The 22957-nt window shown below is 41.1% G+C and overlaps 1 protein-coding gene across 1 annotated transcript in view; it reads right to left on the bottom strand.

The window, feature by feature from the left end:
* The window catches only part of tbc1d9 (TBC1 domain family, member 9 (with GRAM domain)), a 61536-nt gene that overhangs the window by 1499 nt on the left and 37080 nt on the right, over positions 1-22957 (bottom strand). Inside the window, exons 10-21 of the mRNA XM_062995291.1 lie at positions 21547-21697; positions 18460-18674; positions 17383-17500; positions 16831-17116; positions 16607-16736; positions 15207-15305; positions 13025-13093; positions 9423-9663; positions 8286-8351; positions 5851-5931; positions 4551-4616; positions 938-1041 (exon numbers count right to left, since the gene is read on the bottom strand). Coding sequence (XP_062851361.1) covers positions 938-1041; positions 4551-4616; positions 5851-5931; positions 8286-8351; positions 9423-9663; positions 13025-13093; positions 15207-15305; positions 16607-16736; positions 16831-17116; positions 17383-17500; positions 18460-18674; positions 21547-21697 — 1626 coding nt within the window. The remainder of the gene's footprint in view (positions 1-937; positions 1042-4550; positions 4617-5850; positions 5932-8285; positions 8352-9422; positions 9664-13024; positions 13094-15206; positions 15306-16606; positions 16737-16830; positions 17117-17382; positions 17501-18459; positions 18675-21546; positions 21698-22957) is intronic.

The following is a 22957-nucleotide window of genomic DNA, read 5'->3' as shown; positions in this document are numbered from 1 at the left end:
GCTGTGTTCGATATAACCTTGTGAACTGATAAACCTTGTGTAATGAGTAACTACCGTTTCCTGTCATGATAGATAGATGTAGATAGATATAAAGATATAGATATACTTTATTTGTCATATATACATATACAGGTGTACAGTACAATGAAATTCTTTCTTCACATATCCCAGCTTGTTCGGAAACTGGGGTCATGCGCAGGGTTAGCCATCGTACGGCGCCCCTGGAGCAGAGAGGGTTAAGGGCCTTGCTCAAGGACCCAACAATGGCTGCATAGCAGAGCTAGGATTTGAACCGCCAATCTTCCGGTTGATAGCCCAAAGCTCTACCCACTAAGCAATTACTTCCAATGTAACCAAAGTGTAAAACATGACGTTAAAATCTTAATTAACTAATAAACAAAATCAACTACTTTGCTGTGAAGTGAAAATGTCTTGGAGCAACAACAGCTCAGCTTAGAACAAAACAACCAAGTGCATGCTCAGTCTAAAAATGTCTTTCATAAATTCAGGACTCCTGTCAGCACAAGAATTGTTTGGCAAAAGCTACATAAATTTGGGGTTTTCGTGGCTGAGCACCGACACACAAGCCGACGATCACTAAACTTAACCTAAAACCAAGCATCAGCTAGAGAAAAGATGACTGGCCTGCTCATTTTGAATGAATTAAACGATGACTTCAAGCCAGACCTTACTGCCTTATTATTGAGCCTGAGGTTGAATGGAAGTTAATTCTGTCAGTTACATTTCAAAGACCTGTTCAGCTGTTACACCAGCAAAAAAAAGCTAATTTCCTAATTCCTTATTAATGCCTAGAATTAAGACCATATCGGTATGATGTTAAATTGTCTTAATACTGATACAATGCCTGTGTTTTTTTAAATATTTTTAAGGAAACTACAGGTAAAGAACTGCAGTTAAAAATACACAAAAAATGTACCTGGTTAAGTTTTGGGAGATTCTTCATGTTCTCTGATTTGGATTTTGTCTCGTGGTTCCATAAACGCATGTAGGTACGGTAATCCTGCATCTGCATCTTCTTCACTGTAGTGACAAAACAGCAATTATAAACTCATGCACACTACAGCAGGAGATAAAATGGAAATCAAGAAAATTACTGCTGCAGCGTAAGCTGCTTCCATTCAAATCTAAATCAAATAGAAATTTAGAAATAGAAATTTAAACACAAGTCATTATACAGTCAGTCAAATGTTTTTGTTTTTATTTGTCAGAGATTTTTAAGGGATGTGTTTTAATATTGTCTTAGGACCTTAATGATCCTGCCTCTGTTATTTTACTCTGAATGAATGTCTACAACACACTTTGTCCAAAGTATTTCACAAATTTGGGATCTTCATACATTTGTTGTGGGTTTTTGAAAATATGACAAAAAGTAGAATAAACATTTTTACTTGGAGCCTTCTCTAAACAACCTGAGGTCCTAAAATTATCTTTACAAATATCTGTCCTTAAATACAGGGAGCAGTGGTCTTAGTCAAGGATGGAGGGAAAACCCAAACCATCACCTTTGATTGTTAGAATGTTTGAATGTAATACAGAGAAACGCAAGCAATAGATTTAAAAGCAGATGTACTAGAAAAAGCTTCATCTTTCGAATCATAAATCAAATCACAAATCAAGTCTGTTGCTGATTATACAGTATGGACAAGGAGAACTCTTTGGAGAAGGGGTTTTGTAGTAGGATGAAACAAAGACTGTTTGGCCACTATGTCCATGAGTATTTTGAGAGAAATGTGTGGCATTCAAATAGAAAACAAGATTACAACCCCATGTATAAAGTATATATACAGTTTATATACTGTATAGCAGGGGTGCCCAATACGATCAGTACTGTGGGATCTACCAGTCGATCGCACAGTACACGCTGGTAGATCGCGCCTCATTCAAACAGGTCAACGTGATTGACATGAAATGTGTCCACTGTTACTTTAATTTAATTAAGCACCTCTAATCTAAAAAAGTTTTCATTCATCAGTAGCCAGTTTGCGCCATTTTTGCATTTTAATTTTGTAACCTGCACTGTTTGTGAAGATGAGTGCGCAACCAAGCACAAAGAAACCAAAAACCGTTTGATTCGCAAAGACACTGCAAAGACATGTTTTGTTCATACGTGGAAAAAAAAGCTGATGGAGAATATTCAGATCTTATGTTACATACAAACATTTTAACCCTACAATCTGATATTTATATGAAGTCTATGGCCTCTGCTGGACAATTTTGGAACTTGCTGGCTTAGGAAAAATATCCAAACATAAAAATGTGCCACATATTTGAAAGCATTTTTGGATCAACCTGCTTGTGTGAATCAGCCTTTTTCCACATGAAACTAATTAAGTCTAAATATCGGTCCACCCTTACTGATGAACACTTGGAAGCTGCCTGAGAATCAGCAGCTACTGTCCAGACTACATAAACCTGGCTGACACCATTCAGTGCAGATCATCAGAATAAGGTTAGTGTGAGTTTTCACTCGCTTGCCCTGTAAAACTGAATATCAGTATAGGAAACTGAAGCGCATTTAAAAAAGCTACAAAGTTTACTGAAATAGTAGCTCTCAAGTCACAAAGGTGTGGGCACTCCTGGTGTGTACAATCAGGAGAATGAGAACAGTGCATTTATTTAGCACCGTGTTTAAAATAAACACCAGGAGGCGCCAAATACTACAGCAAAACAAACATCACTGCCATACGCTGTTTTGTTTGTCAGAGCATGGTGTTTGCTCAAGAAAAACTGAACGAGTTCTAATTTGCCAAATCCTGTTTAATTTTGCACTTAAACTAAATTGAGCTCGTTGTGGTTTGGCATAAAATCTGTACATAACGACATACATTATTTCCCTTCATGTACATGCTATATTGCAACTAGCCTAATTAGCCTAATGCTAAACCCAACACACACATGCCTGCCAATTTCTCAGATGAATGACATTCAATCAAGGATTTACTGTTCAGCAGCTTTTTAGAACACATTATTTACTGAAACACAAACAGCTTAAATTTTAAATCCTGTGCTTTTTGTGTAAATAAAACAAAAGGTGTTGTGGAAACACATGGCCCAAAGCTGCGAAAAACGTGACAGATCATTAATAAAGACTGTTCAGTTTTACAGTACATGACTGCACATGTAACTGCTTTGCAATAATACCTGTGTTTTTTTAAGAATGAATAAAATCTAAAGCAGAAGTGAAAGGCTGTAAAGAAATATACCAGTTAAATTATTTTATTACCTTAAGGTCATAATGATCTACAGTTTTATGCTTACGGTTTGTTTCTAAGACAAATGGTAAAGTTCATGACTATGTAGGGTTTCTTTCCCAAAACCAAAATTTTACATTACTCATCCAGATGCAGGGATGCTAAAGGGCAGCTGTGTTAAGTACCTATCGACTAGGGTTGCCAACCGTCCCGTAAAATACGGAATCGTTCCTTATATGGAAACTAAATGTCGCGTTCCGTATTGAATTGAAACAGGAGGCGCTTTGTTCAATTTTTTTAATCAATGGGAGAGAAATGCTGCATGAAAAAGTGTATGAAAATGCTGCATGAAATATGTATGAAACAGAAGGAAACTGCCACTACCATGGGAATTAGAAAGCGTTTGGTTATTATTTTAAGTAGTATTCACTTTTAGTCTTAGTAACGCAGTGTGTGCGCAGGTTATATCAGCATAACAACTTGTTTGATACTCCACTGTTTGTGTAGCGCAGTGGGCAGAGCGCAGCGCACATATTTTTCCGCCCTAGGTTCAAATCCGGCTTAGGGCGAAACTAAAGTAACACAAGCAGGGCCGGCGCTATGGGGGCATTCAGGAGTTAAAGAACCTGCTGGTAATTTCCTGATACCAGACATTACAGGCAATCTGCAGAAGTCTTGTGGAATCATGCCTCAGCAGGTCAGAGATGTTTTGACAGCACAGAATGCAGATGGTCCTAATGTTTTGGCTCATCAGTGTAGCATGTCCAGTAGTTATGACAAGTGAATAAACCAAAAGCCTAGCCTTTATGCTCAGTTTTGTGTCATTTAATGTCACCGCTCACTGTGTTTAATGCTGCTAATCCATAACACAATGAATTAAGGCCGATTGTAGTCCAAGTATAATATATAAAAAAAATTTTTTTTTACATTTTATAGTCAAGACAGTATCAAAAACACACACCAGAGCCACCGATCTGGCTTGCATTCACACAAACACAGTTGATATTTGATGGAAAGAGGGACTGACATGGTCTCTTTTTGCTGCTGCTGCAGAACGCATTACACAGTGGTGTACTTAACATTTTAAAGCTTGAGGAGTGTAACTGTAAAGCAATGCAGTTAACAGCATGATAACGTGGTAGCTATCCCTTATTTTGTAGCTAAATTTACCTTACAGGCTTACAAACAATCAGACACCAGCTATAAATTGGCTGATCACTGCATTTGGGGGTAAGAGGCAATTATGACATTTGATTGTTCACCAAAAATGGTTCTTCCATAGCTTAGTGAAGGCAGTCAGGCCAGCAATGTGTGTGGTTGAACATGTGCTTTTCTTACCTTTTTCATTTTTGAAGGTGACCCTGACAAAACCATCATCTTTCTCACTTCTCTTGGGGTCCAGGCCTACATCAGAGAGCACAAGTTAAGCCACTCTTACCACACACAGTAACTACACTGATAATGTTTGGCTTCTCACAGAATATTTCAGTATGTAAGACTTTAGGAATATGATCATATGTAACAACCTGACCAATAAGAACATTTCATACACCGATCAGCCATAACATTAAAACCACCTCCTTGTTTCTACACTCACTCTCCATTTTATCAGCTTGACTTACCATATATAAGCACTTTGTAGTTATACAATTACTGACTGTAGTCCATCTGTTTCTCTACATACTTTGTTAGCCTGCTTTCACTCTTCAATGGTCAGGACCCCCACAGAGCAGGTATTATTTAGGTGGTGGATCATTCTCAGCACTGCTGTGACAATGACATGGTGGTGGTGTGTTAGTGTGTGTTGTGCTGGTATGAGTGGATCAGACACAGCATCGCTGCTGGAGTTTTTAAATACCGTGTCCACTCACTGTCCACTCCATTAGACACTCCTACCTAGTTGGTCCACCTTGTAGATGTAAAGTCAGAGACGATCGCTCATCTATTGCTGCTGTTTGAGTTGGCTATCTTTGAGACCTTCATCAGTGGTCACAGAACGGTGCCCATGGGGCGCTGTTGGCTGGATATTTTTGGTTGGTGGACTATTCTCAGTCCAGCAGTGACAGTGAGGTGTTTAAAAAACTCCATTAGCGCTGCTGTGTCTGATCCACTCATACCAGCACAACACACACTAACACACCACCACCATGTCAGTGTCACTGCAGTGCTGAGAATGATCCATCACCTAAATAATACCTGCTCTGTGGTGGTCCTGTGGGGGTCCTGACCATTAGAGGAACAGCATGAAAGAGGGCTAACAAAACATGCAAAGAAACAGATGGACTACAGTCAGTAATTGTAGAACTACAAAGTGCTTCTATATGGTAAGTGGAGCTGATAAAATGGACAGTGAGTGTAGAAACAAGGAGGTGGTTTTAATGTTATGCCTGAATCAATGTATGTCACAGCAGTGCAGTAAAACATTTTCCGTATTTAGGCTTTACACATTTACTTTATATTTAACATACTTCCAGTGTGTATGGTATGTTTAACGTGTACTGAATTATCTAGGACAAACTGCCCTATAAAAATAAAATGTTTTATCTAGAGAAGAACATCAAACATAGAGCTGAGATTCATTAGGCACAGCCGAGGTTCAGTGTGTGTGTGTGTGTGTGTGTGTGTGTGTGGTATATACCATTGGAGGTCTCAGGGGTGATGTCCTCAAAGAAGTACTGTGTAGCCTCAAAAGCCGAGTCTGGCTCGTCCGGCTCATGATCTAAGAGAATAAGAAAGAAACGTTAAGTTTTAGACCCAAATCTCTCAATCATGTTTTATTCCCCGTGTACCATAATTTTAAGGACATATCTGGAGATATTTCTCCACAAGAATGAGCTGTGCATCAACATATAAGTGCATTTAATTACAACTACAAAAAAAATTAAGTAAAATAGCATCTTTACTCTTATTTTTAACATCTGATGTAAGTTAATACACAATAGATTAAGAGCTGTATCATCCTAGATTAAACAAAATGATTAAATCTGACATGAGAGATGAGAATGAGAGATTTCAAAGCAACATGAGACAGCTAAGTTCCAAAGAGAATAAATAGTGGGTTCCCCAATTATATGGGAACTGTAGATTGTGCATCTTACATGCCACAATATGTATCCCTCAAGCAATCTCAACAAAAACTGCAAATCTTAATAGCTTCTTTTTTTCCCCTCCCTTTTTCTCCCCCTTTAGTGCATCCAATTGTTCAATTTGCATCGTGCTTCCTCTCTGTCTATGCCGAACTTTGCCCTGACCGAGGAGATCGAAGCTAACCCATATCCCCTCCGAAACATGGGCAGCAGCCGGATGCATTTTTGCCACCCACACATCGATAAGTGTGGCGCCACCTAGCGTTGCATGCGGAGAGACACACCCTAAGGGAACTCTTCCTCTTCTCTGTGCAGGTGCATCTAATCAGCCTAATCAGATCAGGTCGTAATCGCATTCTGACAGAGAGAGACCCACATCTGGTTCTTTGTCCCGCCCCCCAACTGAGCAACCGGCCAATCGTTGCTCATACAGCCACTCAGCCTCGAACCGGTGAAGCAGAGCTGGATTCGATACAATGTACTCAGAATCCAGCAAAGGTCGCAGCGTGTCTTTTACCGCTGCGCTACCTGAGCGACTTAATCTTAAAAGCTTCTTAAAGCTGAAATTTCTGACAGTGCTGCTATTTAGAAACTTGTCCTATCAAGGGTCAAAGCACAACAATGCATGTGTGTTTAGTCCCAGAAAGTTACCAGTTGTTATTAAATCCTTTATCTACACACAGCACATAGATTCCTATCTTACATAATGACGGATAGGTGAGATATATTTATTTATCATACATGAACTAAGAACACATGTTTCATGACTCATTAAATCAATCTTTAATATGATATAAATATGAAGTAAAACAGAGTCCTAGTCATTTATCAACATGAAGAAATAATAGACTAACAGAATGAGCAGTGTTATGGGTATAAAGGGCCACTGTATTAAGCTGTAATAAACACCCTGCAGGGAGATGCTAATGTTCTTTGTCCACCAACCACAGTAAGGAGGATAATTTAAAAAACATTTTTTTGCAGATTTGCAGAAATGGTATCATTTGGGAGGCCTAGAAATCTCCAGATGGAAGCTATTTTTGCATGTAATGCTGGACGAACTCAAAAGTACAATAAGTGATCAGTTAGTACAGGTTCTTTGGTCACATGAGACAAAATATTGCTTTTTTTGGCAAGAAATCTTTTAGGTAAGTTTTGCATTTTACTTTTCAATTAAAATAAAGCAGCTGTAATGATTTGGGCTGTTTTTAAAGCTCCGAAAACCATCTTAGGTTACATGGCATCTCAAACCAAGCAAATGTAACATAATGTACACCGATTTGGCATAACATTAAAACCACCTCCTTGTTTCTACACACACTGTCCATTTTATCAGCTCCACTTACCATATAGAAGTCCATCTGTTTCTCTCCATACATTTTTTGCCTGCTTTCATGCTGTTCTTCAATGGTCAGGACCCCCACAGGACCACTACAGAATAGGTATTATTTGGGTGGTGGATCATTCTCAGCTCTGCAGTGACACTGACGTGGTGGTGGTGGTGTGTTAGTATGTGTTGTGCTGGTATGAGTGGATCAGACACAGCAGCGCTGCTGGAGTTTTTAAACACCTCACTGTCACTGCTGGACTGATAGTCCACCAACCTAAAATATCCAGCCAACAGCGCCCGTGGGCAGCGTCCTGTGACCACTGATGAAGGTCTAGAAGATGACCGACTCAAACAGCAACAACACACACTAACACACCACCACCATGTCCGTGTCACTGCAGTGCTGAGAATGATCCACCACCTAAAGAATACCTGCTCTGTAGTGGTCTTGTGGGGGTCCTGAACATTAAAGAACAGGGTGAAAGCAGGCTAAAAAGTATGCAGAAAAACAGATGGACTACAGTCAGTAATTGTAGAACTACAAAGTGCATCTATATGGTAAGTGGAGCTGATAAAATGGACAGTGAGTGTAGAAAAAAGGAGGTGGTTTTAATGTTATGGCTGATTGGTGTACATACCATTAACAAACTCCTTTACCTGGTAGTATGTGCATCTTGTAGAGGAGTTTCAGCTTCTCAGTCAGGTCACTATGACACAGGATACCTACAACACATCAGGACAGTTTGAAACACAGCAAAGTGCATACTTCAATTTAAATATGAGCTAAAAAGCTGAATAATATAAAAAAAACAAAAAAACAAAAAACTGAATGATCTACTTATCAGTTAGAATAGGAACCATGAATAAGAGTTTAATTATGCATCAGTATAAAACTGCTGGTAAACAGACTGCATGTAGTAAAGAACCAAAACATTAGAACCACCCCCAAAAATCATAATCAGGGTTATATTGAATGTTGGGCTAAAGGTAGTTACATATAACATCTGTGTTAAAATCAGCAGATATAGGCAGGAACAAAGACCTGACTTTGATTATCCTTATGGTCAGATGCCTGGGTTGATGTATTTCTAAGAAAAAGAGGCCGTCACGAACCACCAATAGGTTGTTGGGCAACAAAGATGCACTAATTCTATAAATGATGTCTATGGTAGTAGGGTGGTACAGATCAGCATAAGGACAGGGAGTCAGATTGCAATTCATTTCAATCCTGGTGATGAGGTGAATGTGTGACAACACACAGTAAATTAAACCATTCTGTGTATGGAGCTGCATAGTTGCAAGGTAGTCAAAGCGCCCATGCAAACTCCTAATCACAGTCAAAAGCACCTACAATGGGCATGCAGATATCAAAACATCGGAAACATTGGAGTAATGGACGATGGTTCATCTGTCCGACGAGTCCTGTTTTGTCCAAGATCATGTGGATGGGTGGACATCTGTGTTTATCAGTGGCACCAGGATGCACTGTAGGACGATCCACCTTTCAACATACGCAACCTGCTGGTAACGTCCTGGTATAGGACACCACACAACTCCTTTACATATCAAGTGGAATTTATGTCTTACTGGGTCAGAGTGGTCTTGACTAGCATTTTAAATGGGTGATCCAAATGTTTTGACTTATCAGTGTATTTAAAATAGGTGCAAGCAAATATAAAGTCTGGATTGCTTTTCCTAAATCAAACTAAAATTGATTATTTTTTCCCAGTCGTAACATATTGTAATGGTTAAGACTTCTATACAACAACAAACGTGCACCTTCATTGCGCTTACCAAGGCCGAAGATGAACTCACGAAAGTTGATAAGAGAATCTGCATTCTGGTCGAGCAGGCGGAAGAATCGGACAGCTAAGCCGTCAGTGTGTGTACCGCTGGCCCAGGAAAAGAGCACTGAGAACAACCCCTTAAACTGCTCCAAGTCCATACGATACTGCTCCAGGTAGGGCAGGCTTGGGTCATGACGGTCCATGGGGTTACTTGTACCTCCCCAATAACAGCTGGTCAAGTGCTCGGCCTGTGGAAGTAAGGACAGAGTTCAACCTGAGCCCTTTATTATGCACTTGGTTGGCAAAGATCTTTAGACACCTGGCCATGAGGTTATAATACTGTAGATACCATATTAAAACCGTGTGGCTAAGACAGCCTCCATTCTTCTAAAAGAGCTTCCTAACAGATTTTTTAGTGTCCAATTTATTCACATTTATTCACGTCCAATGGAGTTGAGGTCAGGGCTTTGTGTAAGCCACTGAAGTTCCTTCACAGTCATTAAACAATGACATTATGGACCTGCTTTGTGCACATGAACATTTACATTTATGGCATTTAGACTTTTTACGAGGGATCATCAAAAAGTTTCCTTACTTTTATATTTTGGTTGGAAACATTGAGGGTGGGAAGAGGAGTAATTGGACGTGTCTGAGAGCGCTTATAGTCCAGATTTAGATCTATCTGATTTCCACCTTTTTAGACGCTCAAAGAAGCTTTAAGGTGAAGAAGATTTTCATGTGATGATGATGTGAAAGCAACGCTGCATCAGTGGCTACGCGCTCAACCAAAAACATTTTTTGCTGATGGCATTAAGAAGTTGGTACGACGCTGAAAAAATGCATCGGAAGGTGACGATGTAGAAAAGTGATGTGATTTGTTTTTGAAATTTTTTTTTTGTTTTGTTTATGCATTTTCTCCCTTTTAGCGCGTCCAATTGCCCAATTGCGTCATGCTTTCTCTCCACTAATGCCGATCCCTGCTCTGATTGAGGAGAACGAAGCTAACCCACAGCCCCTCCGACACGTGGGCATGCATTTTGTCACCTATACTTTACAGACTGCAATGCGGATCAGCACTGTGTGCGGAGTGACACACCCTGACAGCACTCCTTTCCCGTCTCTGTGCAGGCGGCATCAATAAGCCAGCAGAGGTCGTAATTGCATAAGTTATGAGAGAGTCCCTATCCGGCTTTTAATATCCCACCCCTATATGAACAACAGGCCAATCGTTGTTCATGTGGATGCTCAGCCCAGCCGATAGTATTCGAGATTCCAGCTCTGGTTTCAGCGTGTGTTGAAATTCTTAATAAATAGAGTTTAAAAAAGTGTGGAAACTTTTTGAAGAACCCTCGTATCATGCAATTGAGGGTTAAGGGCCTTGTTTGTGAGCCCATCAGTGACAACTTGGCCGATACTGGGGATTAAACCAGCAGCTTTCTAATTACTCCTAACCACTGAGCCACAACTACTCACAGGCACAGTCATGCTGGAAGAAAAAATGGCCTTTCCAAACTGTTTGAAGCAAGTAATCATTTTGAGGTAATTGATTTTATACACCTCTTAGCAGCGGATGTGGCGAGAACACATCAACTGATTCATTAGAAGGAGCGCCATAAATGTCACAGTGTAGTTTACCTGCGCCGGCTCCTCAAACACCTCCTGATATAAGCAAGGGGCAAGCTGTAGCCTAGTGGTTAAGGCACAGGACTAGTAATCCAAAGGTTGCTGGTTCAAGCCCCACCACTGCTAGGTTGCTGCTGTTGGGCCCTTGAGCAAGGCCCTTAACCCTCAGTTGCTCAGACAGTATACTGTAACTATAATGTAAGTCACTTTGGATAAAGGTGTCTGCTAAATGCTGAAAATGTAAAATGTAAATATAAAATAATTTCACTATTAAAGCACTGGATTTACAGCAGACCATTACTGATGGTGTAAATGCCTTCAATCAAAGATGTGAATGAACAGGTCAGTGACTGTCATCAGGTGAATTACAGATGTAAGTGCACTGAAGAAGCAGCTGCACTGTTATGTGGGTTTATAGGGTTATAAGTCAGTGTTGTACAGATCAATTGAGAAGCTATTAAACCTGATAGAATGTGTCTAACCTAATATATAACACTCATTTCTAATGGTGCAGTCCTAGTAACATGGGTTTATTTATTTATTAGGATTTTAACGTCATGTTTTACACACTTTGGTTACATTCATGACAGGACAGGTAGTTACTGCTTACAATTTTGTATCCTGAATTGACCTCACTTGCACGTCTTTGGACTGTGGGAGGAAACCGGAGCTCCCGGAGGAAACCCACACAGACACTGGGAGAACATGCAAACACCACACAAAAAAGACCTGGACGAATCCAGGACCTTCTTGCTGTGAGGTGACAGTGCTACCCACCGAGCCACTGTGCCACCCAGTAACATGGGTTTAATCCAAACCTCTAATAACTCATCCATTTAGGTTTTCTTTGGGTACTTTGGTTTCGTCAAGTGGGTGCACAATTCACTTTTTGCATTTTGGACCATTTCTCTTGGCAAACCATCTATGATTCCACAAGGTTACAACAGTCCTTCTGTTCCTCTATGGCTCTCAATATTACATTTTGTATTCATGTTTAATATACACAGATCAGCCATAACATTAAAACCACCTCCTTGTTTATACACTCACTGTCCATTTTATCAGCTCCACTTACCATATAGAAGCACTTTGTAGTTCTACAATTACTGACTGTAGTCCATCTGTTTCTCTACATGCTTTGTTAGCCCCCTTTCATGCTGTTCTTCAAATGGCCAGGACCCTCACAGGACCACTACAGAGCAGGTATTATTTAGGTGGTGGATCACTCTCAGCACTGCATTGACACTGACATGGTGGTGGTGTGTTAGTGTGTGTTGTGCTGGTATGAGTGGATAAGACACAGCAGCGATGCTGGGGTTTTTAAACACCTCACTGTCACTGCTGGACTGAGAATAGTCCACCAACCAAAAACATAGCCAGCCAACAGTGCCCTGTGGGCAGCGTTCTGTGACCACTGATGAAGGTCTAGAAGATGACTACAAGGTGGATCAACTAGGTAGGAGTGTCTAATAGAGTGGACAGTGAGTGGACACGGTATTTAAAAACTCCATCAGCGCTGCTGTGTCTTATCCACTCATACCAGCACAAGACACACTAACACACCACCACCATGTCAGTGTCACTGCAGTGTCGAGAATTATCCACCACTTAAATAATGGAAAGGGGGCTAACAAAGCATGCAGAGAAACAGATGGACTACAGTCAGTAATTGCAAAACTACAAAGTGCTTCTATATGGTAAGTGGAGCTGATAAAATGGACAGTGAGTGTAGAAACAAGGAGGTGGTTTTAATGTTATGGCTGATCGGTGTAATCAGCTAGGCCATGTAAGCAACTTCACCTTCGTTTATAGAAACCAATCTTAAGGCATTCTGGCTGTTATTGAACTTCCATATATATATTTCCTTTAAAATTCTTATCTGAGTTCCTGGTACACTGCTTCAGTCATGATTCATTCAATCCGTGTATTTCCAACAGAAGGGAAAATAAGTTGGCTGTAATTTTAGAACAGCAGGCTGTGACATACCTTGAAGAGTGTGTAAAGCTCCTCCAGCTCATCAATACTGAATGCAGTCTCTGTTACAATAGTTCGAACCTAAAGAAGAGAAAACAAATAAGGGAAGATAAAGGAAGGAAAAATATAAAGAGCTTTTCTCCCAGTACAGACCAAATTAGACCTTTTGCCCAGTTCTGTCTTGCCCAGGTGGTAATATATACAGTGTATCACAAAAGTGAGTACACCCCTCACGTTTCTGCAAATATTTCATTATATCTTTTCATGGGACAACACTATAGACATGAAACTTGGATATAACTTAGAGTAGTCAGTGTACAGCTTGTATAGCAGTGTAGATTTACTGTCTTCTGAAAATAACTCAACACACAGCCATTAATGTCTAAATAGCTGGCAACATAAGTGAGTACACCCCACAGTGAACATGTCCAAATTGTGCCCAAATGTGTCGTTGTCCCTCCCTGGTGTCATGTGTCAAGGTCCCAGGTGTAAATGGGGAGCAGGGCTGTTAAATTTGGTGTTTTGGGTACAATTCTCTCATACTGGCCACTGGATATTCAACATGGCACCTCATGGCAAAGAACTCTCTGAGGATGTGAGAAATAGAATTGTTGCTCTCCACAAAGATGGCCTGGGCTATAAGAAGATTGCTAACACCCTGAAACTGAGCTACAGCATGGTGGCCAAGGTCATACAGCGGTTTTCCAGGACAGGTTCCACTCGGAACAGGCTTCGCCAGGGTCGACCAAAGAAGTTGAGTCCACGTGTTCGGCGTCATATCCAGAGGTTGGCTTTAAAAAATAGACACATGAGTGCTGCCAGCATTGCTGCAGAGGTTGAAGACGTGGGAGGTCAGCCTGTCAGTGCTCAGACCATACGCCGCACACTGCATCAACTCGGTCTGCATGGTCGTCATGCCAGAAGGAAGCTGACGCACAAGAAAGCCCGCAAACAGTTTGCTGAAGACAAGCAGTCCAAGAACATGGATTACTGGAATGCCCTGTGGTCTGACGAGACCAAGATAAACTTGTTTGGCTCAGATGGTGTCCAGCATGTGTGGCGGCGCCCTGGTGAGAAGTACCAAGACAACTGTATCTTGCCTACAGTCAAGCATGGTGGTGGTAGCATCATGGTCTTGGGCTGCATGAGTGTTGCTGGCACTGGGGAGCTGCAGTTCATTGAGGGAAACATGAATTCCAACATGTACTGTGACATTCTGAAACAGAGCATGATCCCCTCCCTTCGAAAACTGGGCCTCATGGCAGTTTTCCAACAGGATAACGACCCCAAACACAACCTCCAAGATGACAACTGCCTTGCTGAGGAAGCTGAAGGTAAAGGTGATGGACTAAACCCAATTGAGCACCTGTGGCGCATCCTCAAGTGGAAGGTGGAGGAGTTCAAGGTGTCTAACATCCACCAGCTCCGTGATGTCATCATGGAGGAGTGGAAGAGGATTCCAGTAGCAACCTGTGCAGCTCTGGTGAATTCCATGCCCAGGAGGGTTAAGGCAGTGCTGGATAATAACGGTGGTCACACAAAATATTGACACTTTGGGCACAATTTGGACATGTTCACTGTGGGGTGTACTCACTTATGTTGCCAGCCATTTAGACATTAATGGCTGTGTGTTGAGTTATTTTCAGAAGACAGTAAATCTACACTGCTATACAAGCTGTACACTGACTACTCTAAGTTATATCCAAGTTTCATTTCTATAGTGTTGTCCCATGAAAAGATATAATGAAATATTTGCAGAAATGTGAGGGGTGTACTCACTTTTGTGATACACTGTACATATATATATATATATATAAAAACACAGGCGGCACGGTGGCTAAGTGGGTAGCACTGTCCCCGTGTCTGCATGGGTTTCCACCAGGAGCTCTGGTTTCCTCCCACAGTCCAAAAACATGCAGTCAAGTTAATTGGAGACACTGAATTGCCCTATAGGTAAATGGGTGTGTGTGTCTGCCCTGCGATGGACTGGCGCCCCGTCCAGGGTGTTACTGTGTGCCTTGCGCCCATTAAATAGCTGGGATAGGCTCCAGCACCCCCCGTGACTTTAATTGGATAAGAGGTTTAATTGGATAAGCGGTTAAGACAGTGAGTGAGAGACAGTGAGCATATTAAACACAAAGTTCTTGAACATTAACAGTGTTCAGGAAAGATTATGCACTGGAAGTACACTTACCACATTGCGCTTAGTAGTGTCCTCAATAGTCTGGATAACCCTCAGCCTCTGCTTAAAGCGCATCTGTTCAATCACATCCGCCCGAATAGAGCCAAATTTCTGCAAATGTCAGAGGAAGATGTAATAAGACAGAGAGCGCAAGAACTAATCAACTGTAAAATAGATATAAAAATGCTGACCCACCCAGAACAAACGTAGATTACGTAGAACCTGCCATGTTTGTCTATTTTAGTCATAAAACTGCTGTGTAATGCCAAAGCCTTAAAAATGCCTTTGCAGTGGCATAAATAATTTATTCCCTACGTCCAGCTCGAGTCTGCTTGCCTTTCTGGTAAATACCTCAAGTTCCAGAGATTTAAAATGAATGATTTGAAAGGCCACTAAAATATCTATGGTATCCATGTGCCACACACATCTGTTGTGGACAACTTGGATGTGATCACAGAATAAAATGAAAAAGATGCCCTGAATTAGATTTAGACAGGTGAAACACTCAGATGAGTAAGTATTGTGTTGAATCAACTTTATAGCTATAGTTCTTATACTGGTAGGTGGTCAGTGGTAGCCTAGTGGGTAGAGCTCTGGAAAGCTTGAGAGTTTGAATCCCGGCTCTGCCATGCTGCCACTGTTGGGCCCTTGAGCAAGGCCCTTAGCTCCAGGGGTGCTGTACAATGGCTAACCTTGTGCTTACATTTTACATTTACATTTTTGGCATTTAGCAGACGCTTTTATATCTGTTTACCCTCTCAAGGTTGAAGACTGCAAGTCGAGACTGCAGTGCCAACAATGCTGCTCCTAGTAGATGGGATGGAAACCTGGCGTGTCCCCCAAAAAATGGCGTGGACCAAAAATGTCCAGAACTTACAACGGACTTTATCACAGACTGGACTAAACAATGAAGAACTCTTATTATTTTTTTTTTTTTTTTCGCTAGTTATAACTTTCAGTTCAATGTAATTTTGTGTTTGTATGATCTGTTTAAATCCTGTTTATTTAAAGTATCCTCCAGGCCACCCAAGGTTTCTTCCTGTAATTTTAAGGGAGTTTTTCTGTCGCCCTCGATTTGCTCAACAGGGGTTTTTGGTCTGTTGGTCCAGGATTCTGTAAAGTTGCTTTGAGACAATGTCAACTGTAAAAACGCTATATAAATAAATTTGACTTAAGCAATTGAGGGTTAAGGGCCTTGCTTAAGGGCCCAACAGTGGCAACCTGGCAGTAGTGGGGCTTGAACCAGCAACCTTTGGATTACTAGTCCAGTACCACTAGGCCACAACTGGCCCACATTGTGCTCGGGCACAGAAACTGCAATGTTTTTATTATTATTAAATTAATAGTTGGTCACACGGGTTTATATGAGCAATTGTGCCTTTAAAAAATATTTAAAAATTAATATTAGGTACCTCATAGGAACTGCAGACAAGTTTGAAGATGTCCACCTCAGGATGAGGTTCTCCATCATCAGTCAGAAGAGAGTGCAGGTGAGGAATGGGAGGCAGTGTGCTGTCTTTATTGGTCACGCTGTCCAAATACCTACACAAAATGTTTTTAAACATAAAAATCAGTAACTTTATCAAACCCTTTATATTTCCTCACCACATGACTGCCTTTTTAAACTCTGTCTGACCTGCCCAGTACAGTCATGGCTTCTCCATCATCCTTGCAGCCGAGCAGCTGGTGGATGTTGGCGTCGAGCACAGACAGCGCCAGCTGGAAAATAAGCTTGATACCCTCATAGAAGAAGCAGTCGACCACAACGACGGCGCTTTCAAAGGGCATGACGGAGAGGAAGAGCGTGAGGAACCAGGACAGAGAGATGGTGGAGATCACACCCAGTTCCTGCATGCAGTCGTATAGTTGTGGTACGTATACTCGCGCCAGCTCCTCAAACACCCCCTGATCCACCAACGCACCTGTGGAAAGAGAGCAGCATTTTAACCCTGTAATGCATCCAAATATACACAGACCAGGCATAACATTATTTCATCTATGTGGTACGTACAATTATTAGTTATTAATCATTAATCAAACACATTTAAGCTTATAAGTAAACATTTCATTTTATGCTCCAAAACTATACTTATACTGATCTGCACTACTAGAACTGCACTGTTACCCTTGTTGTGTATGGTTGTTGTTTGTGTGAGTGTACATTTTGTTGTAAATGAGTTTTACTGACCTACGACTCGGGTGTTGTAGTAGTCCGGTAGCATTCTCTCACACAGCGCCACCAGCAGCCAGAAAGCCTCTTCCTCTTTAGCATAGAGCAGCAACACTGACGTCACGATGTTCATTGCCTGAACACAGACAGTATATATACACCAGTAAGTAAGTTTTCATGCAATAGAAGGGCAGTGGTTGCTTGTTGGTTACAGTACTGGAACAGTAATCGGAAGGTTGCTGGTTCAAGCCCCACCACTGCCAATTTTCCACTGTTGGGTCCCTGAGCAAGTCACAACTCAGACACAACTGTAAAACACTTTGGATGCAAGTGTCTGCTAAATACTTTAAATGTAAATGTGAAGGAATGGATAAAAAGGAGTTGAAAAAACATCACAGCATCAGGTTTATTATTGCTTATTTTCGGTAACATAGATCATCCTCATAAGACTTGCTTTTACTCCATGTTTATGCCATAATTCCTAAATCTTTTCGACCCTAAATGTCTTTAGGGATGGACCCATATGATAAGTGAATACTCAATATCTGAGTGGTATCTGAAGGGGACTAGAATTAGAGACACTGGTAGGAAGCTAATGTTAAAGTCCTGTGGGTTTATGAAGTTGTATGTTTGTGTGTGTGTGTGTGGGGGGGGGGGGGGGGGTGCACTTCTTTCTGGCTAGGTCACTGTGGGTCTGAGACCATCAAGTAACATGAGGCACAAGAAAGAAATACACCAGGGTTTTGTGTTTGTGTGTGTCTGTATGTGTGTGTGTGTGTGTGTGTGTGTACTTAACAGCTTAACAGCAACCTGAACAGGGCAAAAGTGTATGCAATGCACTCTCATTGTGTATTTGCTGTTGGTATTACATATACTGTGTGCAGTTTGGAGGAATGTGTGTACAGCCAGTGGTAATAACCAACGTTCAGTGTTTGTTTAAACATTTGTGTGTGTGTGTGTGTGTGTGTGTGTGTGTGTGCAGCCAGTGGTAATTCATACTGCAGAGTGTATGTGGTTATAACAAATGTCAGGGTTGATTTGAGTTATAGGTATGTATGTGTATGTGTGTGTGTGTGTGTGTGTGTGTGTGTGTACCTGGCAGTAGCCTATGTTGGGGTTGCGGAATGCGTAAGCAGTCAGGACCCGTCTCAGTGCAGCGATGCCTATTTCGTTTTGGAAGGCTGGATGTTCAGGGAGTGAGCGGTGAAGATCACGCTCAATTTCCTCTGTAGCTAAATTATACTTTCCCATCGACTTCTCCACCAGGTCCTCGTAGTAGCCGGGGTGAGTGGCCATCTCATTAATCGCCCCTATTCACACACACACGCACACAGAGGAAGAGAGAGAGAGAGAGAGAGAGAGAGAGAGAGAGAGAGAGAGAGGTTGATCGACATTGGTTTCATTTTGTAAACAGGACATGGTTTTAAGACAAACAGGTGTGGGTGTGTGTGTGTGTGGGCTACCACAAAGTGCAAGCAGGCCAACAAAGGTGTGAATAAGCATTTTGTTTGTGCAAATAAAAAATAGGCAAATAAAATGTAGAAAATGTAATAAAAAGGAGAAAAACATCATAAAGATCATAGAACATACAATATCCTCCTTCTAATGAATAAAATAAAACCACAGAAATAAATAATCATGACCAACTGAAGAACAGATAAACATTTCATCATTGTAACACTTTGTTAGCTTCAGTGTTGCTACTGTAGCTCCCGGCAGACAGCAGGACCACATTCAATAAACACACAGCACTAGGCCCCTGTCCTGGGGCCCCTACTCATCCATGCTTATTTAAGTGTATTTATAACTATATTCTACAGTATATCCTATTCTTTGATCTGTTATATCTAAGAACTGTACACTAACACACACTAACACAATAAAGACTCAGGAACAGGAAAAATCTGCAAACTCAATTAGAATGAACCAAATTACACAAAGACTCAGAATTAAATATCTATATACTGTATATAAAGTCCAGAGTAAAACGCAGTGTTATTTGGCCCTAAACAGACACTACAGTACAGCAGATTATCTGAGCACAGTATCCGACCCTAAATTAAGAAACACCTTGACGAGGTACAGACTGAGTGCACACGACCTGGTCGTGGAGAAGGGGCGACACACCCGGTCCTGTCTGCCCCGTGAGGAGAGGTTGTGCCAGCACTGCGATCTCAGTACAGTAGAGACGAAGCTGCACTTCCTCACCCAACATCATCCCCAACTTTAACTTCCTCCCAGACCACGACAAACTGCCCCACCTACTGGGGGAGCACAGAGAGAGCTGCACACTGGCAGCACTCTACACACACACCTACCACCAGGTGAGGGACAGTGGGTGACCATGTCTCACACACACATGCACACACAATTTTTATTACTACCTCATTACTGGTAATGTTACCTTTTTTTATTGTTATTATTTGCACTGTTTTTATTATTATTTTATTCTATTTTATTTTTTTGCACCTGTAACTGTTTTGCATATACAGTATTTGTTCTTTCTTATTGTTATTTTCTCTGTAACTGAGCTTTGGCAATACAATTGTCCTTATTCGTCATGCCAATAAAGCTTCTTTTGAGTTTGAGTGTATTCATGAATCAGCACATTGAAGACGACTGTTTTACCCGTATGTATGTAAGACATTTTATCTAATTGGTGTTTTAGTATTTTACAATATTAGTATGCTGTTCACATTGAAATGGGCTGATACCGGAGTCTGCATCTCTGTTTTTATAATTTAGACACTTAATAGAGGCTCGGTAGGCTCATAAATCACAGCAGACAAGTCACATCACAGAACAGTAACATCAAGAAGCACATGATATACGCTTAAATCAGATTTAGTCTCCTAGTAAAAGGATTACAGAAGGATTACAATACAACTTGTATCCAGACGAAGCTGCTTAGGAAATTTCATACGTTGCTCTGTTTTGCGACTTGTCTTCACAACGCATGTCAAGAGCTTTGTTTATTCTCCTGCATCATGAACTAAGAAGCCCTTGGTGAGGATCTCTTAAGTATTAATAGGTTATGTGACTAACTGTATTATCTATATCTATATCAACATATCTTTATCTATCTATCTATCTATCTATCCATCCATCCATGTGTGTGTGTGTGTGTGTGTGTGTGTGTGTGATTATCTACATACACTGATCAGCCATAACATTAAAACCACCTCCTTGTTTCTACACTCACTGTCCATTTTATCAGCTCCACTTACCATATAAAAACACTTTGTAGTTCTACAATTACTGACTGTAGTCCATCTATTTCTCTGCATGCTTTGTAACCCCCCTTTCACCCTGTTCGTCAATGGTCAGGACCCCCACAGGACCACCAGAGACCACACAGATATTTTTGGTTGGTGGACTATTCTTAGTCCAGCAGTGACAGTGAGGTGTTAAAAACTCAGCGCTACTGTGTCTGATCCACTCATACCAGCACAACACACACTAACATACCACCACCATGTCAGTGTCACTGCAGTGCTGAGAATGATCCACCACCTAAATAATACCTGCTCTGTGGGGGTCCTGACCATTGAAAAACAGGGTGAAAGAGGGCTAACAAAGCATGCAGAGAAGCAGATGGACTACAGTCAGTAATTGTAGCACTACAAAGTGCTTCTATATAGTAAGTGGAGCTGATAAAATGGACAGTGAGTGTAGAAACAAGGAGGTGGTTTCACATTCCTATTACAACATCTGGGCCCAAGCCAGTGTCCTAGTTTGCATCTACCCAGATCCAGCTATAACAAAAGAGAATGCACTTTAGCTGGTACACATTTCACCTAGTAATACTGAAACTGATCCATACACTGATATTATTTTGAGCTCTCAGTTGTGGTTACTAGGTGTTAAAGCGCTGTCTGTATGTTAAAAAAAAACCTACAGCAAAGGTTTTCACTAGAGCTAAAGGTTAAATCTATGAGAACTAATATGTTCTTAGTGCAATGGTTACCTATTAAACGACTAAACCTGCACAGCTTAGCTGGCTCAGCAGGCATCGTGGACGGATGTAGGTTTTAACACCTTGATGCGACATTTTGGCAGAATTTTACTCTGTTATGGCATCAAATCATCCCATGTTAGCGAAGTCATCTTTCCCTGCCTTCATACTGTAATTAAAAACATGTCTGGGAAATCACAGACTATGCATGTAGGTGAATGTCTTACCAGAGAAGAGCAGCCACAGTTCCCCTCTCATGTTCTCAGGAATTCCTTTAAGCACCAGCTCTTTGGTCTTCTCTGTGCGGTACATACACACACCCTGTCCATACTCAGCAAAGTGATTCCTCCAGGCCTGCTCCTTCAGATACTCTTTAGCCTGAATGCACATCAGCAAATACACACTTCACTGCACAAGTGCATATGGTTAAAGTTTTGAATACACTTGCAACTTGGAATTTCAATAACTTTTACTTCTTTTTCTCTCTGACTACATGATGAGAACACATACTTCTCTGTTCAAAGAACATGACTTTTATACACTGCCTGGCCAAAAAAAAAGGTCACACACACTAATATTTGGTTGGACCGCCTTTAGCTTTGATTATGGCATGCATTCGCTGTGGCATCGTTTCCACTAGCTTCTGCAATGTCACAACATTTATTTCTGTACAGAGTTGCATTAATTTTTCTCCAAGATCTTGTATTGATGATGGGAGATTTGGACCACTGCGCAAAGTCTTCAGCACATCCCAAAGATTCTCAATGGGGTTCAGGTCTGGACTCTGTGGTGGCCAATCCATGTGTGAAAATGATGTCTCATGCTCCCTGAAGCACTCTTTCTTACAATTTGAGCCCGATGAATCCTGGCATTGTCGTCTTGGAATATGCCCGTGCCCTCAGGGAAGAAAAAATCCATTGATGGAATAACCTGGTCGTTCAGTATATTCAGGTAGTCAGCTGACCTCATTCTTTGGGCACATAACGTCGCTGAACCTAGACCTGACCGACTGCAGCGACCCCAGATCATAGCACTGTGCCCCCACAGGCTTGTACGGTAGGCACTAGGCATGATGGGTGCAACACTTCAGCCGCCTCTCTTCTTACCCTGATGCACCCATCACTCTGAAACAGGGTAAATCTGGACTCATCAGACCACATGACTTTCTTCCATTGCTACAGAGTTTTTCAAAAATAGTACAATTGTCTGTGTCAAAAATACACTTGCAGCAAACCTAATTTTTGAGCAATGTCCCTTAATTCTTTTAACCTCAATCAGTAGCTTTTTATAACCAACAACAAGCCATTCCTTATTCAAGAATGATCATTATACCAAGCAGTATCCTGGTCTCATGGTTGACCCCAAAACTTTTGTAAGGCCATTTCAAAAACAGTTCAGAATTGTTTTGTAGGTCACTATACTGCTGTAACAGAACCATATACCCAATATATTAAGATGCAACATCCTGGCTGATGGTTTGAGGTTGTGCTAGAAAACTCTAAGGTAATCTTTTTTTCCATTATTCTGTCTATTATTTTTATGATTATTATTATTATTGCCTGCACTGTTCCAGCTTCACAGCAAAACAGCTCAAGAGCATAATGCTATACCATGCTCGGCGGTAGGTAGTTTTTGCGT

This window comes from Trichomycterus rosablanca, chromosome 5 (assembly GCF_030014385.1).
Source record: "Trichomycterus rosablanca isolate fTriRos1 chromosome 5, fTriRos1.hap1, whole genome shotgun sequence".
NCBI lineage: Eukaryota > Metazoa > Chordata > Actinopteri > Siluriformes > Trichomycteridae > Trichomycterus > Trichomycterus rosablanca.
The sequence above is the reverse complement of the archived record's forward strand: the minus strand, read 5'-3'. Positions and strand labels throughout refer to the sequence as shown.